This window comes from Alexandromys fortis, unplaced genomic scaffold (assembly GCF_014885135.2).
Source record: "Alexandromys fortis isolate MF-2015 unplaced genomic scaffold, M_Fortis_MF-2015_v1.1 scaffold_140, whole genome shotgun sequence".
NCBI classification, from domain to species: domain Eukaryota; kingdom Metazoa; phylum Chordata; class Mammalia; order Rodentia; family Cricetidae; genus Alexandromys; species Alexandromys fortis.
Window position 1 is genome coordinate 339934 of NW_026068048.1, and position 21834 is coordinate 361767.

The 21834-nt window shown below is 55.1% G+C and overlaps 1 protein-coding gene across 3 annotated transcripts in view; it reads right to left on the minus strand.

The window, feature by feature from the left end:
* Pak4 (p21 (RAC1) activated kinase 4) overlaps positions 1 to 21834 on the minus strand; it is a 38144-nt gene continuing 16310 nt past the window's right edge. Inside the window, exons 2-11 of one of the 3 annotated variants that reach the window (XM_050119235.1) lie at positions 11818 to 11891; positions 10083 to 10233; positions 9725 to 9989; positions 6583 to 7035; positions 6001 to 6441; positions 4258 to 4391; positions 3877 to 4003; positions 1896 to 2021; positions 1266 to 1400; positions 1 to 904 (exon numbers count right to left, since the gene is read on the minus strand). In XM_050119235.1, the coding sequence (XP_049975192.1) occupies positions 749 to 904; positions 1266 to 1400; positions 1896 to 2021; positions 3877 to 4003; positions 4258 to 4391; positions 6001 to 6441; positions 6583 to 7035; positions 9725 to 9928 (1776 nt within the window). In that variant the 5' untranslated portion in view covers positions 9929 to 9989; positions 10083 to 10233; positions 11818 to 11891 and the 3' untranslated portion in view covers positions 1 to 748. Of the gene's footprint in view, positions 905 to 1265; positions 1401 to 1895; positions 2022 to 3876; positions 4004 to 4257; positions 4392 to 6000; positions 6442 to 6582; positions 7036 to 9724; positions 9990 to 10082; positions 10234 to 11817; positions 11892 to 16164; positions 16210 to 21834 lie in introns of those variants that run through there. The other 2 variants (XM_050119236.1, XM_050119234.1) reach the window with 2 other exon arrangements.

Consider the following 21834-nt stretch of genomic DNA (forward strand, 5'->3'; position numbering starts at 1 on the left):
TAAAACAAGAAAATGTTTTAATTGTAAAACTAACTTGAGGGAGTAGTGGGGGGATGGGGGACCGGAACCTGGACCACCCCATCGGTCAGGGACCTGGGTAGTGTTATAAAATGACAATATAAATAGATCCTAGAAAACAGGCTGGCCAGGCGCAGTAGTCATTTGCTGCAGAGGTGGGGAGGGGAAGCCCAACCCGTCTCTCCTGGGAAAGAGCGTGCGGGGCTCCAGGAAAAGGCCACTCTTCAAACATTCATGATTGACCCTTCAATGGCTCAGGGTCAGGGGCTGGGCACCAGGCAAGGCCCGAGTTCCCTACTGGCAGACTGAGGACAGAGGAGGCGGACTTTCTGAACACACACACACACACACACACACACACACGCACGCACGCACGCACGCACGCACGCACGCACACGCACTACTCTCTCTCCCCTACATATACCTTTCTCATAGTGTCATCTGTGCCCCCAGTGGCCCCTGATGCAGACTTCCAGTGATGGGGCAGCTACCTTCTCTCCTCTGCCCTGGAGGGTGAGGGACCCATGGAGCTCGCTTGCTCCCATGTCCTGGTGCTGCTTTACAAGTCACGGAACCAAAACCGGAGTTCAGTAGTTGGGTCCCACGAAACCCCCAGCACAGTGATGGCGGCTCCCCACAGTGTCTCATGGGCTGTGGGAGCGGGTCGGCCCCTATTGGCCTCTGCTGGGCAGGGGGCCTAGGGCTCTTTGGTTCAGGACCTGGCTCCAGCTCATCTAGTTCGGTGCTGGCGCATGAGGGGCACGATGCTGGCCGGTGGTCCTGCCTTGGTGAGGAATGGGTGCTTCAGTAGCTCAGCAGCAGTGGCCCGCTGGGCTGGGTCCCGCACCAGCAGGCGGTCCAGGAAGCCTTTCAGAGATGGTGAGGCCTGTGGAGGAACAGAGGTCAGAAGGACAAGGTTACTTGCTACAGGGCCACTTTCCTGTAAGGTCCTGTGAGCTGATGGCATCTTAGGGCGGTTCGGCGCTACCACTGGGCCACAAGGGGCATGACACCCAAAGACCCCTAAGGCTCATTTCTTCCCCATTTCTGTGGTTTAGCAGGGAGCACGGGGGGGGGGGGAGACACAGCCCCTTCCCACATGCAAATCCTCCAACAGGACAGACCTACAATCAGACAACCTGGGCCTAAGCTCTGGGGTAGCCTAGGGCTGAAGGGCCCCTGAGGCTCTGTCTCTGGCCTGGGGGTGCCGCCGGGAGTCAGCAATGGCACAACCTAGTTCTGTTCACCTTGTGCAGGTTCTTCAGTCGGGGTGGCAGGTTGTCCCGAATCATCTTCATGGCTTTAAGGGGTGGCTCGTTGAAATAGGGGGGTTCCCCATCCACCATCTCGATCACCATCACTCCCAGTGACCAGATGTCCACCTAGGGTGGGAGAGGGACAGAGGGCCAAGTGCTGAGGGCAGTCAATCCTCTGTAAACCCAGGAAGCATGGCCCCAGTTGGTCCCCACCTCTTTAGTCCTGGGCCTATAACCCGAGGACAGCGGAAGCCGGCCTACCCTGAATTCTTAGGTCTAGGGAACAACAGCCACTATGGATTGCCAATGTGTCTGAGCTCCATTCCTGTCACTTACGAGCCACCGTGACTGAGAGTCCCAATGATTCTCACGCCGGCCTGGCTCCCTGTGGGACCTTGTTCCAGCCTGTCCACCCCCATGTCTAGTGGGAATCAAGTTTGCTGACCAACAGGGAGGAAACCTCAGGGCTAGACAGGGCACAGCATCTAGTGGCAGGCCCAGGTGGCTCCTACAGCTGGAATCAAAGTGGCAAGCTTTCCCTAGCAACGGGGCCTTCCTCATCATCAGCCATCCTCACACACACACTGCTCAGGACTGGGTGGGGACCACCGCTAGGCTTACCTCTGGCCCATAGGGAAGGCGGGAGATTAGCTCTGGGGCCATCCAGTAGGGTGTGCCCACCAGTGACTTCCTCCTCGGCACCTCCTTGCTCACCTGGGCGCAGAACCCAAAGTCGGACAGTTTCACCTAGGCAGACAGGGGCTGCAGGTCAGAGGTGCCCCCTACCTGGCTGCCTTCAGACACAGAGGCTCCACTGAGCAGCAGGGGGAGGGCTCTGCTCCCTCCTGGCAGGGCTCTCAGGTATCATGAGGGTCTTAGTGGATGTGGCTTGGCTCAAGGCCTACACAGTGAAGGCTCAGCAGGGCTTGGCTCTGAAAGCCCAGGGATTTTGGCCCTTGGACCTAGTGGGAGAAAGTGCTATTTACTGGTTCAAGAGGAACACAGTCCAGCCTGTGTCTGTATGTGAGAGAGAGAAAGCAAGATAGAGACAGAGCACAAGAGAGAGAGGGGCTAGACACCTCTGCCATAACTAGTACCTATGGGGAGCGCACCTCTGCCATAACTAGTACCTAGGGGGAGCGCACCTCTGCCATAACTAGGAATCACACCCTCTTGGGGCTGTGGGCCTTTCTGGACTCTTGATGGTGTGTATGGCTCTTCTGGTCCCCAGAACGCATGTCCCTCGGCCTACGGGTACTACCTGACTCAACCACGGCCCCAGATTCAGAGTCAAGACCTTAGTTTAAAGAGGGGAAGCCAGCAAAGTCAGCTTCACACCGCAGGTCCAGACTGTTATCTGTCTTGCTAAAGTGAGGGAGGCAGTCAGGATGGCACAAGTGTAGGGTTAAGTCCCATTCCTTAGGGGGTGTGTTCGCCTCAGGCTAAAGTTTGCCTATAAATTTGGCAAGCATGCTCCCAGCGCTCGCTTCTGCTTTCCTGGTCTCCGCAGAACGGTGGTTCTGTAAGTCTATTCCTCCATTAAAGCTGTCTATATTTCGACAATCTGTCTGTATTCGCTTACGCCGTTACACACAAGGACCAGGAGGGGTCGGCATTTGGTGCACAGCAAACCTGGCACAGGTGTCCAGCGGTTGAGTGCCAGGTGTCAGGGCAACAAGGCCCTAGGGGTCCTGTCTGGAGGAAGAGACAGTGGAGCAAGCCCTTAATCTCTTGGAGTCTAAAGCAGGAGAAGCCAGCCTGGGGCAGTGTAGCAGGTACCAGGCTTTGGGGAGACACAGAAGACAACGTCTCAAAAAACAAACAAAAGCCAGGATCTCGTGAACTCAAGGCCGGCCAGGTTAACACAGCAAGTTCCAGCCAGCTGCTCAGCTAGGGAGCCCATAGCCTGGAGCTGTGCCTGTGGCCTCAGCCCTTCTTCTCTGGCCCGGCAGGTCTCTAACTTGCAGTTCTGTGAGGGCGGTGCTCTCCACCAATCTGGACCCTTCTCTGGGCTGTTGTGAGGAACAGATCAGCCAGCTGTTCTCCCAGTCACCAAACAAAGGTTCAACTGCCTCCCTAGCAGCAGCAGAAGCGGGGACAGGGCAGGGCAGGGACCCCAGCGCTGGCTGTGATGGTGACAGCTGGAGAAGGCTGAGAGGTGCCTCGCTATGGGGTGCCTGAGGATTAACTGGGGCAAGGGCCACCCTGCGCTTGGGTGGCACTACTCTATAGGCTGAACCAAGGGAAGGAGGTCTCAGCACAAGTTTTCTTCTGCTTCCTGGCCACCAAGATCGGAGCTGCTTGGCTCCAGTCTACTCTACCACGATGGACTGAAACCTCTGAAATGCTCAGAAACAAACACAACACAATACTTTTCTCCTTCAAGCTGTTCTGTCAAAAAAGATGAAAAGCTGTTGGGCTTTGGTGATGCATGCCTTTAATCCCAGCACTTGGGAGGCAGAGACAGGCAGTCTCTGAGTTCAAAGCCAGCACTGTCTACAGAACAAGTTCCAGGATAGCCAGGGCTACACAGAGAAACTGTCTTGAAAGGCAAAAGAAATGACAGAAGCCGCTTCCCACATCTAGCCACTCTCCCACTTACCCGGCCATCATGGGTCAGCAAGATGGAGTCACTCTTGATGTCCCGGTGGATGACGCCCTGGGCATGGAGCACAGATAGCGCCTGTAGCACAGCCAGGCACACGGCGGCAATCTGTTCCTCATTCATCCTGCGTGGGAAGAAGGAGCGACTGGGCAGACAGGGCCCTGCTGAGAATGTTCGGCCCTGGGGTGAGGGTGGGGAGCTGAGAGGTCCCTACTCTGCTTCAGGACATGAAGAGGTCACAAGGACCTACTTCAACAGGGGTTGGGGGAGCTAAGATGACCCCATCCTGTGAGCCTGGCTTCATTGCCCCACCCACACTCTGGAAGGTCCCAGCTCCACCCCTGGGAGCACAGGAGCCAGCAGGTTGCCCAGTAGTACCTGGTGTGGGTGACAATATCAGTGAGGGCGCCTCCTTCCAGGAACTCCATGACCACCCAGAGCTCGTCGCCCACCAGGTAGCTGTTGTACATCTCCACCACGTTCTCATGCCGGTAGTCCCGCATGATCACCACCTGCGCGGGGCAGCCAGTGTGGGACCCTGGGCATCGGCTCTTCCTCTAGAGCTGGCACTAGCCAGCCTCACTGCCTTCTAGCAGGCTGCACTGGGGCAAACTGGATCACTCCAGCTGTCCCCTTCTCCAAAGCCAAGAATACTTTGAAGGCAGCCTGAGGCATACCTCTCCATTCTAGGGGTATACCCTGGATCCCTATCCCACCATGCAGGTTCTCTAATCCTGATGGGTCCTGGCTGGTCTTTGAGTGTTCTGACCATCACGGGGACACAGGGGAGAAGAGGACAAGTAGGTAAGAAGAAAAGCTAAATTAAAAGGTGTGTGTGCAGGGGAAGGCGAGTGGAGAGCTAGACGAAGGGCCGACTGGCGAGGGAAAGGTCTAGGAGCTGAGGGTGTGGTAGGGAACACTATGCTTACAGGGATCAGTTTAGCATAACGAGGAATTCCTGGTGTGGATGGAGCACTGGGATGTGGTGTGAGGAACAGGTGAAGGTTGTGGAGGAAGAGGTAGGAGATAGACAAGCAGCTGGACAGCCTCTGAGCTGGACCTCGGGCCTCCTATGGCAGAGGCAGGAGGGACCTGTTATTCCCACACACACCTCTCTCTGCCTTTATGATGGATGCCAAGATGCTGACACTCAGCCAGAAGTGGGGTTGAACCAAGTGCTTAACTGTGGGCTAGACAGGAACAGGTTGTAACAGGGCAAGAGGCTGTGCTGTGGAATGTTAGCTTAAAATGTGTCACATTTGTTAATGCTCTGGAACATCTGTTTAATGATGCAAAGATGGGTTGCATTCTTTTATGTTGCATTTGTTTAGCTCTGTGAAGCTGTGTTACTTTGCCTGTCTAAACCACCTGACTGGTCTAATAAAGAGCTGAACAGCCAATAGCAAGGCAGGAGAAAGGATAGCTGGAGCTGGCAGGCAGAGAGGATACATGTGAGGAGAAATCTGAGAGGGGGAGCAAGAGAGAACAGGGGGAGGATACTAGGGACCTGCCACCCAGCCAGTCACGGAGTAAGAGTGAACGTAAGACATACAGAAGTAAGGAAAGAGCCCAAAGGTAAAAGGTAGGCAGGACAATTTACGTTAATAAAAGCTGGCTAGAAACAAGCCAAGCTAAGGCCAGCACTCATAAGAAAGGATAAGACTCCATGTGTTTTATCTGGGAGCTGAGTGGCAGGCCCCCCCAAACAAGAAGGAGTAAAAGAGCCAAAGAGTAAGACAGCAACCACCGGGCTGGACTACGGGAGACACACACTAAGCCTGTGAAGGCTTCAGTGTCAGAGTCCTCCCTTGGATGTCACATACAGAATGTCCAGGGTAGACCCTAGAGAAAAGCTAGAGTAGGAGCCCAAGGGGAGAGAGACTGCACAGAAGTGGGGGACTGGAGGGAAGGGGTACTGGGTTGTGGTTCAGAGTGAGGTATGATGGGTTTCCCAGAGACAGGGGCCTTGAGAGAAGCGGTCTGGGAGAACACAGGGACTAGTTGGAACACATCAGCCTGGGTCATGGGCACTTGGTGGGACAGAGGCACAGGCAGGAGCCTTGGGCTGGGTGGGGACAGCTGTGAGGGGAGGACAGAGCTGGGCTCCCAGACTGCGCTTACCTCATTGAAGAGCAGTTCACGTCTTTGCTGCTTGCGCAGGTCCATCTTCTTGACAGCCACCAGTTTGCCTGAGCTGCGCACGGTGGCTATGCACACGATACCTGTGGAGCCCTCACCAATCTTGATGAAGTTATCTAGATAGGAACGTGGGTCCCCTGGGTCCACTACCAACTGCAGAGCAGCCCGGAACTGCTCGTGGGACACTCGCTGGGGCTCCCGCTGTGGTGAGCGGGGCCCAGGGGGCCCAGGGGCGGGGGGTGCAGCAGGGGCAGCAAGAGCACGTGTTGGGGGAGCCAGCTGGGGCTCGGAGGCATGGGGACCCAGCACGCCTGGGCTGGGAGCACCACGGGCTCGGGTGGGAGGCCGGGAGGATGATGAAGACTGGGGGGAAGCCAGGCCCGTGGCTGATGGCCCATTAGGGGCCACATTGTGTGGCTCCCCCTGCAAAGGAAGAAAGGAGGCGCCGTGAGTGGAGGTTGCATTAGCTCTGCCCAGCTGGATGACACATGCGCGGTCAGGATGGGGTGTGGCTGGGGAAAGGAAGCAAGGGAAGAGGACACTGAGGAGCTGAAGTGGGGTTACCTGGGCACCCCGGGGTGGGTGGTCCGTGTCAGCCCGTGGGTATGTGTTAAAAGGTCTGCCAGCTGCTAGTTTCGCTCCGCTGGCCAGACTGGCAGGCTGGGGGGTGCTAACATCAGGCCCGGAGAGGGGGCGCTTATCTCGGGAGGCCTCCTGGGGCCCTCCTGGGCCCTCCCTCGAAGACTTGGGCCTTTTCTCTGGCCCCACCCGCCGTCTGTCACCACTGCCTGCCTCGCTGTGGCCTGTGGCCCGGGTTCTTCCTCCAGCCTTGTCTGCGGCCACTCTGGCTGGGGCTGCCCGCTCCTCCAGCACTCCATTCTCCTGGTGGGCACGCACAGGTGGTGGTGGGCTGTCTCTGCGCAGGGAGTTGGAGCGCGTCACCGACATGTTCTCAAACTCGTCAAGCAGCAGCGTGAGGGCCCCATCCTTGGCACCTTTGCTGCCCCGCACGATGGTCTGGGGTCCAGGCAATGGCAGGGTAAGGCCAGGAAGGAGGGGACACAGGTGGCATCCGACACAGAAACAAGACAATACAACACGAAAACAAGACAGAGACGAGTGATGTGATGATGTGGTAACGATGAGGTGGGGTGACGGGGACCCTCCAGTGCCCCAAGAACTGCTTTCATGCCCATCACCCACTCTAGGGTCTCCCCCAAGTGCCTCTTGACTTTCCTTGGCTCCCAGCCTGATGGCAGGTTCTGCCCTGTGGACTGGGGCGAGGGAGGTAAACACAGCCTGTAATCAACCCATGAAAGCTGCAAATTACAGGCCACTTGGCTCAGCACTTCCTCTCTTGCAGGTTGCCAGCATCATTAACCCCCAAACCATGCACTCTGATCCCCTAGAGCAAAGGATGGGGTGTAGAATAGAAAGCCCACAGCCTAAAGTCAAGGCCAGGAGGCCTGGAAGCTGTGTGGCAAATATCAACTGAGAACCACCAGCCCTCACACGTCCCTGCCCCCACTGAGTTGTGGCCACCATGTTTCCTCTATACCCTCAACCCCAGGCACACAGCTTCTTCAGTTTTCCCAGTACACCAGACATGCACCCAGCAGCTCTTCGTCCTGCCTACAACCTACATCTTCCAAACATATCCACCGGGGCCTCACTCCCTCTGCCAGGTCTCTGAGGACTCTCTAACTCTTAGCTTAAATGCTAGCCCTGCAGGTCTCTGGCCCTTTCCTTCTTCCCTGTGGGCCCTTGGTGCCAGCTGACATGGCTGTGTACCCACCAGGCTGCTGTACCCATGAGCTTCCAAGGACTGAGTGCTCTTGCTGCCATTTATGGTCCCACCTATGTCTCGGCCTTCATCAGCTTGGAGGAAGGGAGGAAGGAAGCAGAACACACACACAGACACACAACTGACACACATATGCACACACACACACACACACACACACACACACACACACACACACACACACACACACGGAGGTTGGGGAGCTGTCCCACCACTGCCCCCAGGTGGCAGGGAGAGACAGGACCTGGACGGCCTCTAATGGAGGGTATGCTGAGCTCACAGGAACAACCTGTGGTTCCAGCCTGTCTGGGGCCCTGGCTGCCTGCCTGGAAGCCTGGCCTTGTGCTGGGAAGAAAAGTGGATGCTAGGCCTCAGACCCCAGGCAAATAGCTGAGGTGCCTATTTAACACCCTGAAGCTGACCTGGCTACCAGGTTCTCCCAGCATCCCTCAGTGCCTACCTGTTACAGGGTCCTTCTGGCTGGCATATGCTGCCCCCTACCCTAAACTTCTCCAGCCCAGGGGCTGGGCAGCCCTTCGCCAGCTGCCCTTCCCTAGGCAATCCAGCCATTTTGGCTGAGCCGGCCTTTTTACCTTTTTTACCTTTCACCCTCCTGGCAGCTTGGTCTCCTGGCTCTCCCCTCCAGCTCTCCCCACGTGGCCCAGCCATGTCCACTCTGGCTATGCTCTCCCTCAAATCTACAATGGATGTTCTCCCTCACCACACCTGGCAGCAGTCATGCCTCCTTTTTATTTCTTTTTCCATTCAGTGGACACCTGCCAGGCTTTGGAATTAGACTTGGGGTCAGTGGCCAAGAACCTTGGATATATAGGCAGTATCAGCTAAGGTGCCCGCTATCAATCAGGGCCAGTGTCGTCCCCTTGCAGGCTGGAAGTGGGGGGGGGGTGGAGGGTGCAAGGAGCACGGGTGAAATCTGGGGGACATCTAGCATGGATATAACCTGTGAGAAATGGCCACAGAGCCCTGTGAGCCATGGAGGGCCTGGGGTGGGCTGTCTGGGGACCAGAACCAGAAACGCAGGGCTACTCCAGAGGCAGTTGCTGGCTCCCAGCTGGCCCGGGTCATACATGAGAAGTCCACATAGAGTCAGATCGCAAGAGGGGCTTTCTAAGCAATGGAGAGAAGGTAAGGCTCTCATGTGACCCTGTGAGGGCCACAGAAACAACAAGAAAGGTGCCTGCCTGGGCCCAAGCACTGTGGCCGTGGCCACCCTGTTGATTCTGCCTCTTTCCTGCCAGGCCTGGGCTGGTGGCTGGGAGAGGAGGAGTCAGCTGCAGTGCCAGGCATCCAGCCTGCTGACCACAGGCACACCCAACTCCACCCACTGGGGACAAGCTTGGCTGTGCTCCCCCCGGGCCCCGCCACAAGTGGACTGAATCCAGCTCCAAAGTTGGCTTCAGCAGGCCCAGCAGGGGCCTTCTTATCACTAGGCCTGCCTGGCTACAGCCTGTGCCGGGCAAGGGGACCACAATTTCTCACTGCACACGGAGGTGGAGGAAGGGTAGGGAGAGATCGTGGATCCCGACTTCAGGTCCCGCTCCAGCTCTGCCATTTTGCTCAGGATGACAGGGAAACCCCCACAAGACTGAATGACTTGGCGCCTCACTGGGGCCACAGCCCCTCTCCTGCTCACACTTGCCTCAGCTGCTCCCTTTCAGGCCTCGGGATGCAGCTGTCTGGGAGGGGCTGTCTCCTACGTCAGGAAGCACTGGGGAGACCACGGTTGAGTGTGTGGTGCTGGGGCCAGCATGGACTTCCTGGATGGGGCTGGTGGGTGGAAGGCTGGCACTAAGTAACAGAGATGGTTCTGCAAGGAGGCCAAGACTGAAGGGCCGGGTCGCTATGGCAGCATGGCTGTGTGGTAGGAATGGTAATGGCTACCTTGGGGGCACCAGGGTGGATGGAGGTGATGCAGGCGGGGTCAATGAGGGGCTTGGGTCGGCGTGCTGACTCCTCAATCAGACTCTGCCATTGGCGGGGCAGCCCTGTGAACTTCTGCTCATGCTGGTCAAAGCCCGTGTGCACACGATGTTCAAAATTGGATGGGGCTGAGATCTCCACCCGCTTCTTCTTCTTTCCAAACATGGTTCCAGGGCCCTAGCACAGCAAATGTGCGAACGTGGGTGGCTTGGGCTCTCACAGGCACCTGCAGGAGGGAAGCCAAGGGAGGTGGGACCAGAGGCAGGTGGTCTGTCACTCTGCCTCTGCCCTACCGGTTCAGCAGCTCTCTCCCACATACCAGCAGGGGGCAGTAGTCTCTTCCTGGGCCCTCTACTTTTGTGGGTTCCTCACAAGCAACCACAGCAGTGGTTCTCAATCTTCCTAGCGCTGAGACCCTTTAATACAGTTCCTCAGCTGGGCTGTGGTGGTGCACGCCTTTAACCTTGGTACTAGGGAGGAAGAGGCAGGTGGATCTCTCTGAATTCGAGGCCAGCCTGATCTACAGAGTGAGCTCCAGGGTAGCCAAAGAGACACAGAGAAACCCTGTCTTGAAAAACAAAAATAACTAATAAATAAATTACAGTTCCTCATGTTGTAGTGATCCCAACCATAAAATTATTTTTGTTGCTACTTCATAACTGTAATTTTGCTACTGTTATGAACTGTTTTCAGATGGTCTTAGGTGATCCCCGTGAAAGGGTCAATCAAGCCCAGAGGTGTCACAACCCACAGGTTGAGTAGGGGTCAGGCTCAGCTGTCCCCTACTCACAGCTACAGCTAGCATCCTTCTCGTGGCCAGAGACCACATCTCCCATAAGCTCTCATACTTCAGGGCTGAGACACCCTTCCCTATCATCCCCCGAGCTCCCTCCCTTTCCTCCTTCAGTTATCACCGAGCCCCCAACCACACAGCCTACCAGCCATCACGTCACCTTCAGACGTCCTCCACACACGGGGGAACCTGTGGTGGTGCTCTTGCAGTGTCTTTTGTCTCCCACTTCACTCATGCTAACAGTGCCTAAACTAGCCCATCACACAGTCCTCCTGGTCTAGCCCTGGGCCTGGCACACTGTGAGTATGCCAGTGTGTACAGCGAGCAGTCCCCCACTCCAGTCTGGTCACCACAACCAGTGGCTACAGACACATGGGATGCCCCTCCACAATGTGACATTACCCTATATTTAGGGCCTGGGTCTTCAACTGGGCACTTAAATAGTACCAGCCACAAATAAAAGCCTTGAGCCAGGCATAGTGGCACACATCTTTAATCCTAGTTCTTGGAGGGAGAGGCAGGTGGATCTCTGTGAGTTCAAGGCCAGGTCTACATAGTGAGTTCTAGGCTAGGACTACATAGAGAGATGTCTCAAAAAAAAAAAAAAAAGGGGGGGGGGATGGGAAGCTGGAGAGAATGCTCAGCAGCTAAGCTGACTCATTGACCCCTCACTGACTGCTCTTCTCAAGGACCCAGTTCCAATACCCAGCACCCACAGTGGCTCACAACTGTGTGTAACTCCAGTTCCAGCGGAATCTGATGCCTTCTTCTGATCTGGACACCAGGAACACATGTGATGCACAGATTATATGCAGGCAAAACACCCACATAACATTTAAAAACTAATAATTCTTTAAAAGTAAATTAAAAACAAATAACACCAACGACAATGAGTCCAAGGATGGGCACGGCCAGGGCCACAGGCTGGCATCCGTCCACAGACTCAGCTACACAGGAGGCAGGAGGTGGTGAGCCCGAAGCTCTCCTGGGGTGGAGAGTGAATTCAGGTGACTCTGGACAATTGGTGAGACAGACTCAGAATAAAATACGGAAGGTCTGGGCTGCAGCTCAGCAGTGGAGCTCTGCGCAGTAAGCAGGAGGCCCTAGGCTCCTTCCCAGATGAAGGAGAGGATGATGGCGGCACCCCACAGAGGAAGCCAGGCAGGCGAGGCACAAGAAGCCGCCCCTTCCTCTGCCCCTCACTCCCACCCCTCATGCCAGGAAGACTGGCCCACAGAAGGAGCCCTGCAGTCGCACAGACCTGGTCTGAAGCTGGCTGGACTAGAAACACCCTTGCGTGGGTGACGTCTCCTCCTGGGGCTTTGAGTTAGTCATCTGCAAGAAAGGAAGAAAAGGCCGTCATTGATTCATTCACTAACCCCTCTACCCTGGCTGGCTAGTGTGGGAGACGATGACAACCTATGACACTCAGGTGTCCACGTGGGGAGACAGACCCACCCCTAGATAGTGGCAGTGCATACGGGTAGGGACTGGGCTGACAAAGTGCTACCAGCCATGGAGGGATGGCCAATGGGAGGCTTCCTATAGGAGTCGCCCATGAGTGGAGGCCCAAACCTGGCTTCCCAGTACCTGACAGGGTGGAGGACAGGTACAGGGCCAGCACCGAGCCTCAGCCCCAGCCCTAGCGAGTCTGCTGGGGAAGTGTTCAGGGAGCCCCACCTCCTGGCACAGTTCTCTTTCTTGGGGAGCCACCAGCTCAGCCCACAAGGACATTAATGGGCAGGAAGCCAGGAAACCGGTTTGGCAGCACAGCCAAGTGAGAGGCAGGTTGTGTGTGTGTGGGGGGGGGGGGGGGACGGGACTCAGCAGCCAGCCTGTCTCAACTGATCCCAAGAGGCAGGCAGGTGGCCAGCCCTAGGTCTGGACGGGGCTTTCCCAGCTGGTCCAGAGGTTCTGGCTGAGATTTGGGACAGCTGGAGCTGAATGGGCACCTCTGGCTTCCAGTCTTCTCTGTCCGCACAGCACCATGCACCCCTCCTCCCAGCCTTTCCTACCTGGCTCATTCCCATCACCTTGACCTCTGCACCAGGCTACCCAAACCCCTTCCCCGGCCTCCTTGAAGCTAGGCCTGTCTCTACAACCCCAACAGAGGCATGCCTCATGCTGCCTGGCATGGTGCGGAGGCAGGCGTTATGACCTGGTGTCTAGCTTGCTCCCCATCTTGAACTCTTGGCTCTACTCTCCGCTCCCCCCTCCCACACCCAGGCAGCCCAAGGCAGCTTCCAGACTGTGATCTCTCACCAAACCCAGGGAGGCTCTCAGGATGGAAAGTGGGGGAGATGAGACAGTGCCTTCCCGTGCTCCCACACACAGACCCCACCCATAACCTACAAGCCCCCTTGCACACTGCAGCCACTTGTGACTCTGCAGAAGGCGGAAGGGCACACCTCCGGATATTTGCCTGGGCCACCCCTTCCTTTGGGCAGCATATGGAGGGAAGGACAAACAGAGGAACTGGCCATGTTTATAATGACCTGGTGTAGGTCACACCCAGGCTCTCCTAGGCAGCTCCTGACCTTGTGGGTTAGGAACTTCAGAGTTCTGCAGCCCAGTCCTCAAAACCCGTTGAGCCAGCACAGCATGACCTAATTTTTCTATCTGAGAAGACCCAGCCCACAGCTCATGCTAGGAAGCTCAATGTGTGACCCCAGGGAAAGAACTCCGCACTCAGGCCTCAGTTTCCTCTTGTTAAGATGCTGATGACAGTAGCTGCTTCCGGCAGCTTTTACAAGGAGTCACAAAGAACACAAAACAAGCAAGGCACTAGGGCATGGCCCAGAGCCTCTAGGACCAAAGCTAGGAGTGATCAGTGCTAATCACCATGACAATGACAGCAGGCAGCAGGAATGTGCACCTACTGTGTGCTACCTCTCTTTGAACCACTTTTCCCAGCATCCCTCAACCTTTGCTCCTGATCCACAAGAGGCCATGAGCACATGCCTTAAATAAGGAAAATGAGGCAGAGGTCCTCACTTAGCCAGGGGCAAAGTCAGGGTAGACATCAGAGCAGGATGCCTCCCAGAGCCTGTGGCCCCTCCTTCTGGCATAGGCAGACCCTGTCTGTGGTGCCCAGCCCCATGCCATCTGCACAGTCCTATGACAGAAGGGTCATCATCCCAGTTGTCTGGAAGGAAACTTGAGACTCCAGGAAGAAATCCCCTGTCCAGGTACTCAGCCAGTGAGAGGCTGCCAGGATTTGAACCTGGGAAGCATCACAGCTTGGGCTTGACCACCGTGCTGCCTCTACCTCCCTGGCTCCAGACTTTGCCTTTCTGCCCCTGCGCTGGCACTGCAGGGGTTAGACTGCACCTCCTACCAAGGCTGTCCTGGTCCCATGGGGAATGGGCCTCCTGGCCACCCCTCCCAGGACCTTTGGTGAGACGCTGACCACAGAAAAGATGCCTGAAAACCCATCCTTGTCACAAATGTACTTCATTCTGCTCTAGTGCTGACATGACCATCACTACCATGAGGGACCTGTGGGCCTGGGAAGTTACCACACAAGCCCCCTGGGTGCCAGAAACCTCAGGTAGGGGCTATTCTGGGCCAGTGTTGGAGTGTGAAGGGGTGACTAGGTAGGTACCCATGGAGAAGACAGACAAATGGAGCAGTACGACAGGCAGCTCCACCCAGCCAAGACACACACTAAAAACTGTAATACATATTTGGTTTTTTGTTTTGTTTGAGACAGGGCTCCTGGCTATCCTGGAACTTGCTCTGTAGACCAGACTGGCCTTGAATTCACAGATCTACCTGCCTGTCTCCCGTGCTAGGATTAAAGACGTGCAGCAAAACTGTACTATATTTGAAATGCTTATTTCAGCTTTGTTCTTTTTTTTTTATCTCTTAACTTCTTCAAGCTGTGGGATATTCATGTTTTCCAGTTACCCCCTGCACCCCTTGCTCTACTCCAACTTTTCCTGAGAAGCAAACGCTCCTCCTATACTCCCATGCTCCCAGAAGGAATGAGCCACCAGCTCCAAAAGAGCCCTCCTTGCCTCAGTGCACCCTCTGCTTTTCAGTCCTGATCTGTTAGGACAGTTAGAACACAAGTAAGGTATATAGACTAGGGATGGCTGCTGCTGCGGCATGAAATAATGGCTGAATGAGAACACGAGGACACCGGTCACAGTCCCCCTCCTAGCATAAACGTGGTAGTGTCACTTTCCCCAGAGTTGGGATGGGGAGTATGACAAGCTGCCACAGTCTGAGGACTGGTTTGTCTCATCCACTTGACTGGGAACCTCAAGAAGCCAGGAGTAGGGCCATCACAGCCAGCTGTGTGCACCACGGGGCAATGAGGGTGAACTGCAGAGTAAGGCTGAACGAGAAGCTGCCCGGCCAGCCACTGCTCTAATCTGGCCAGGCACAGCTGTCCTGTGCTCATCCCCATAGTGCCCAAGATGGGAAAGCTGCCACAGAAAACCTAAGAGCATACATGAGCTCTGAGGGCTGGAGACATCCGATCAGGCTTCCTCTAATCTTCCCCTGAAGCCCTGGATGAAGAGAGGCAGAAAGAAGGCTCCTGGTCTGTCCCTCTTCAGACATGCCACCTCACACACCAGGCCTCCACAAAGACCCTCCGCTACCATGCAGCCAGTAATAGCTATTAATACAATACACACTTGCTACATCACAGGCCCTGCAACAGTAAACCAAACAAGCCCACGGACAGACAGATGTGCTGGCCATCCAGATACATGCAGTCACCCTGAAAACCCCTGATTAGCTGGAGCCCATAGTCATCCACCCTCCACCTCATAGCATCCTGAGCACAAGTGACAGCTGTCGTGGCACACGAGCAGCGGAGCCAGCGGCTAGGTCGGTGCTCACTCTGGAGCGTGCTAAGGTGAGTTCAGAACTGAGTTCCTGCCCCCCAAACACAGGTACCTGCCAGCCTGGAGGAGGAAGCTTAGGAGGCACCAAAGGAGATGCTGGGGAGTAGCTTACAGGCCCAGGCTCAGAGAAAGTGCTCAGCAAGTGGAAGGGCCGGGGACCCTTGTGCAGCCCACTGTGGGCCGCTCTGAAACCTGAAGAGCTTCCTCACCCCAAAGAGGCAGGGGCTCTCCCACATGTCTAGCAGTTAGGATTCCTGGTTTTCACCTAGGCGGCCCGGGTTCGACTCCCAGTGTGGGAACCAAAAAAAAAAAAAAAAAAAAAGAGGCAGGGGCTCCCTAAAGATACCACAAGAGCTATGATACATAAGAGTCCCAGTGTCTCTGCAGGCGCATGGTTGCACATATACACACAATCCCTGGGTCTAGCAACTGCTAAACCTGCTGAAGGATGTACTGAGGACTACAACCCAGGCTATAAGGTTAGACCCTAAGACCCACACAAGCGCAGGGCCATGTACAGCAAGCAATGAGCTCCCAATGTCTGACACCAGTCCACTCAAGGGTCACCAGGAAGATGTTTGCAGAGGTTCAGAGGCCTGTGCTCAGACACCAAGTTCCTAGGAGCCTGCCACCTCACACATGGGAACAACAGTCACCCCACCCCTGTACTCAAGAAAGGTGTGGCCATCCCACACTGGCACCAGTGGCCAGCCCCGCCCTCTCCTAAGGGCTGTAGGCAGCCTGCTTACCTCTACCATTCTCTCCTGCTTCCTGGGCCACTGCTCCAAGGGCAACTGGTGGCCAGACCTCCCAGTGCCAAGAGAGAGACAGGCTTGAAGGTACCCTGAGACTGGCCAGCTGGCTCTGCACCCAAAGGTCTCTAACAGTGGTGGGGACACAGTCTAGCTCTGGTAACAGCTCAACTGGAGCTGTGGCTCCCACCCACAGAGGGCGGGAAGCAGGGAGGCGGGAGGTGGGGCTGGAGCCAGTAGGCCTGGGAGGGTGGCAGAGGGGAAGGTTGGCAGGGACCCCAGCCACAGCCTGGTCTCGCAGGACTTGCCTCCACTACAACAGGCACTCATCCTACCAACTCCCCCTCCACACACAGGTTGGATAACAGGGCCCAGGAAAGCGGGTGGGGCTTACCCAGGCTGCACACGGAGTGGCTACTGGACCTTGCTCTGGAGACAATGGGGGAGGAGCTGGGTGCTGGATAGGCCTCTGGAGACCTAGGGCTGAACTGAGGGCTGCATGTGGGCCCTCTGAGGTGGGGAGTAGCTACAGAGCCTGGTGGGCCCCATCCTGGTGTAGGAGGTTCATCTGTTCATGTGTTGCTTTCATTGATTAATGAATAAAGAAACTGCTTTGGGCCTGATAGGGCAGAACTTAGGTAGGCAGAGAAGACAGAACTAAATGTTGGGAAGAAGGGTAGAGTCAGGGAGAAGCCATGGATCCTCCAGCCTGAGGCGGACGCCATTTAGAATCTTGCCAGTAAGCCACTGGCACATGGCGATCCACAGATTAATAGAAATGGGTTAAATTAAGATGTAAGAATTAGCCAATAAGAAACTAGAGCTAATGGGCCAAGCAGTGTTTTAATTAATACAATTTCTGTGTGATTATTTTGAGTGGAAGCTAGCCGGGCAGCCAGGACAAATAAGCGGCTCTTTCCTTGCAACAGTTTGGCACCAAAGTGATGGACTAAATCCACTTAAAAACCTGAGAGAGCTCTCTCCGTGCAACACCATCCCCTTTCCTTCCCTGGTGGGATTGTAGCAAGTGGTACAAGCAGGGGAGCTGAACGTGGAGAGATGGGTGATGGGAGGGAGAATGGTGGTGCGGAGACTGGGACCAATACAACCCCATGAACCCTGCTGGGGAGAGCAGCTCACCTGAAGGAGCTGTGCTCATGCCCGAGTCCTCTGGCTTCAGCACTGCCCAGCCTTTACAGCAGGCCTCCTTTACAGCAGAGCAACCAGAAAGTCCACAGAGGTTATGTGACTGGCCTAAGGCAGCACAGGAACACAAGGAAGCTGAGTGCCAGGATTCAGAGGCAGGTCACTCCCCCTGATGCTTGTACCCTTAACCAGCTGTTCTGAATGAGGTAGTGTTGCTCAGTGCCTCTATTCTGAACAACAGCCACTCTGGGAGGGGCCTCCTCCCTTACCCTTCTGAGAAGTCAGCTGCTGGCCCTGAGCAGAGGTCTCCTGTGCAATCGTTTTCAGTGTAAGGATCTGTCATTCTGGGCACAACCAGAGCCCGCCTCCTGTACTTGCTCAGCAAGCATTTCCTATTAGCCTCGGCTGGACCACACAAGTCCTCTGGGCCTGGCCACAGCATCTGACCTCTGTCTACTACTGTCTGTAGTCCCCAAATTTACCAAGCTCCGTGCATATTTGGTGGCAGGCAATCTGGCCCAAAATGCCCTGTCCCAAGTGTGTGTGTGTGTGAGGGGGAGGCACCTAGAAGGCAGGCTCTGGACCAATGAGCACAGGGCACGGTCTGTGGAGCCCCTATGAAGGGCCATGAGGACCACCAGCAAGCGGCGAGAGCTGCCTGTGTCCTTCCAGTCCCGCTCCTTCCCCACTGCAGAACAAGGCCTGGAAGAGCCTAAAGCCCCAGGTCTCTGGTCACCGCCTCCCCATGGGGGCAGGGCATCTAGGAAGCAACCACCCAGAGAAGAGTTAGGTTGGGCCTCCCCCCCACCAACCAGACCGGCAGGTTTGGGCTCTGGTGGGGGAGGTGGTGCGGCCTGGCCAGCTCTGGCCAGCTCCAGGAGACAGGTCTAAGAGGAGCGCTGAGAGCATGACTCACTAATCATGGTTTGTCACACAGGAGTTTGTCTGTCTCTTTCCTTTCCTTTCTTTCTTTTTTTTTTTTTTAAAAAAAGATTTATTTATTTATTATGTATACAGTGCAGGCCCAAAGAGGGCACCAGGTCTCATTACAGATGGTTGTGAGCTACCATGTGGTTGCTGGGAATTGAACTCAGGACCTCTGGAAGAGCAAGCAAAGCTCTTAACTACTGAGCCATCTCTCCAGCCCCCTGTCCCTTTCCTTTTCATCTCTCCTGTCTTGAGGACACGGTCACATGGTACCAATGCCAAAAGGTACCAAAGGGTAAACAGAGGCAGGATACACTCTCCCCAGGCACCTTGGAGAGATACATGTGTTCCATGAGTACACTTGAGCCCTTAAAAGAACCCCACAAAATGCAGCACGCTACATACACAGAACCTTTACCTACTCCAAAACACGCCCTGCCACACAGCTGGCACTTGGGAAGGAGGGCTTTGGCAGCACCAGTTAGGTGGAAACACACCAGGGACCTGGCAAGTGTTCTCCTGAGTACAACACAAGCAATGCATGCCAGTCCATGGGCCCGTGGAAAGGTTTAGAGCAGTCCATGGGCCCGTGGAAAGGTTTAGAGCAGTCCATGGGCCCGTGGAAAGGTTTAGAGCAGTCACCAGACATAGGAAACAAGACAAACACCCTTTGGTGTGATCTCCTGGGTTCCTGGAAGGACAGCATGGGGAGCTAACAGTCTGACTACATGGGGGTGGGTCTCAATAAAAAAGCCTAGGACACTATTTTGATAAAGCACAAAACCCGTGGAAAGGAGGTGGCTGTCAGACTTTGTCAAAGGTGGCAAAACCAAAGAGGAAGGGGTGAGGATGATGGTCCCAAGAGTCAGGAAGATCACAAGTCCAAGGCTGCCTGGACTACAGTGAACTCAAGATCATCTGGGGCACTAGATGAGACCCTATCTCAGTATCAAAAAACAAAAACAGGGAGGGGAAGGGAAAGGGGAGGCGGCAGTGGGGAAGAGACAGAAATCGTTAATAAATAAAAAATAAAAAAAAAATAGCCAGATGTGGTGGTTCACTCAGTAGGCTGAGCAGGGGGATTGTCATATGAGGTCGCCCTAGGATATAGTAAATACCAAGCTAGCCAGGGATACACAGCAAGCAAGACCTTATTTCACCCCTACCAAAGTGTAAAAGGAGGGCCATCTGACAGTAGAACCCTGCTTAGACTCTACCAGGGAGGGGCTGGGGTGTGCAGGGCTCAGCGGTAGCACGCTTGCCAAGCATGCACAAGGCCCTGTGTTAAATTCCCAGCATAGGAGAAGGACCAGGAGCTTCTGACAGTGCAGAATGATGGCACCACCTGTCTCTTCCCTGAGAGGGGGCAAGAGACAGTAACTGTTCTGCTGTAATGTTAGTGTGTGAGGTATTTCAGCACACAGCCCAACATCCAGTCACGGTTTCAAAGGAAAAAGACTACGTACGCGTGTTTAGATGTGTATCTTATGAATCTCAACGTGCCTGGTTTTGCGGAATGCCGGCCCTCACTCTGGCTGTGGTGGCTTGGGCAGCCCCATGGGGCCAGCCTGGCAGCTTGTGTTTTACTCTCATCAGCAGTGCAGGGATGCTAACAGGACACAGCAGGCACCTTGCAAGTGTTTCCAGCATCTGTGTGCGATGCCAGTGGCCCTGCACCAGGACTGCCTTGCTCCCAGCACTCTCAGCAAGCCCAGGGCCACCACCGGTCACGTGCAGCATCAGAGCTGTCCACCTCTGCTCTGCAGGACAGGAAAGGTCTGCTCAGCTCACCACTCAGCTCAGCCTGGGTTGCGTCTGCATTTTCTTCTTCTGTCTACCGAGCATCCTTTCATGCTCACAGAAGCTGGTAGAATGTCCTCTTCTGCTAAGTGTCTATTCAATATCTTTGCCTGGTTTTCTGCTGGGTCAGGGAGACCTTTGTAACGCTAATCTGACCATGTCTCTTTCTGCTGAAAACCAACTAGGGCCTCACAGCTACAGTCATCTCCCCACTAAGAGCCCCCAAGCCATGCCCACGACCGCCCTCATTTCTTCCCACCCTTACCCAACTGCCTGCTTCAGCCACATGCAACCTCCTTCCCTGTACTTGGTCCCTCTGCAAGAGGTCATCAGTGTCCACCAGACACCCTGTAGGGCTTCTGACCAGAAGTCCCACCACATGAGATCTGGAATTCAGCTGACAGGCTGGGCAGAGGGCAGCAAGGACAGGGTATGAGGGGAAGATGAAGTGGTGGAGGCAGGCTATGGGGAGCTGCGGCAGGCTGCCAGGATTAGGCATGAGTTTGAGGCTGTAATTCTGCTTGGATATGGTAGGATCCAGAAGACCAGAGTGGGTGTGGAGAAAAGTAGCCAGGATGGAGCACGGGCCAGGCAGCTGAGGAAGGCAGCCAGGAGAATGAGGGCTATGGAGGAGGACATTCCATCTACGAAGAAAAGTACCACTAGGGAGATGGCTCAGTTGGTGACTGCCTGCTAAGCGAGCACAAAGACCCGGGTTGGCTTCGGGTACCCACGTGAAAAGCTGGGCATGGCGCATGTGTCTGTAGTCCCAGTTCTGGGGAGGTGGGGACAGGCTGATACCTGGAGCTCAGTAGCTAGTCATTCCATGCAAATGGCGAGATCCAGCCTCAACAATGTGGAGGTGACCGAGGAAATCAACCTCTGACCTCCACGTGTATGCACATACATGAGCATGTGCACACGGTGACACTGTGATAGGGGGACACTGGGAACAAAGTTAAGGGAAGTGGCAAGGATAAACTTCTACCGTCTTGGAGAAGTTCCGAACTGTCTGAACCAGACCCAAGGGGGAAACGGCTCAGCACCTGATATTGAAGTCTGCTGCACAACAGAGAGCAGACAGCGAGCTGCGACCTGCGGATCAGTGCTGGAGCACGGAGAACCCAGACACACTCCCACCAACATGACTTCACTAGTTTTATTCTTTAGGGATTATTTTTTATTTATGTATGAGTGTTTGCCTGCTTGTATGTCTGTGCACACAGGTGTGTGCAGTGCCCGGAGAAGTCAGAAAAGGGCATTGGATCTCCTGGAACTGCAGTTATAGACAGTTGTACGTGGGTGTTGGGACCCAAACCCAGGTCCTCTGCAACAGCAGTCAATGCTCTTAACCTCTGAGTCACCTCTCCAGCCTCAATGCACTGGGCTTTAAAGATTAAGTGATCTTCTGCCTGGTGTGGTGCAGCATGCTTTAAACCCAGCACCAGGAGGCAAAGGCAAGGGACTTGAGTTCTAGGTTAGCCAGGGGCACATGTGAGTGAGACTGCCTCAGAAAACTAACAAGATTTAAAAACAAAACAAAACAAAAGTGCCTTTTTTCCCACTGTGGTGAAAGACACACAGTATTTATCATTTTAACACTGGGAAGTGTGCATGCAGCCCAGCATCTTTAAATACACTGAGAGCTGCACAAGCATCACCACTCTCTCTACCCCAGCCTTTTCAGGACCCCCCCCCCTCCACTCAGCCTCCCCACAACTCTCCTAGCGTCTGCCTCTCTGTGCTATTTATTCCAGGCCCGGGGACAGGAGGAATCACGCAATCGCTTTTCCT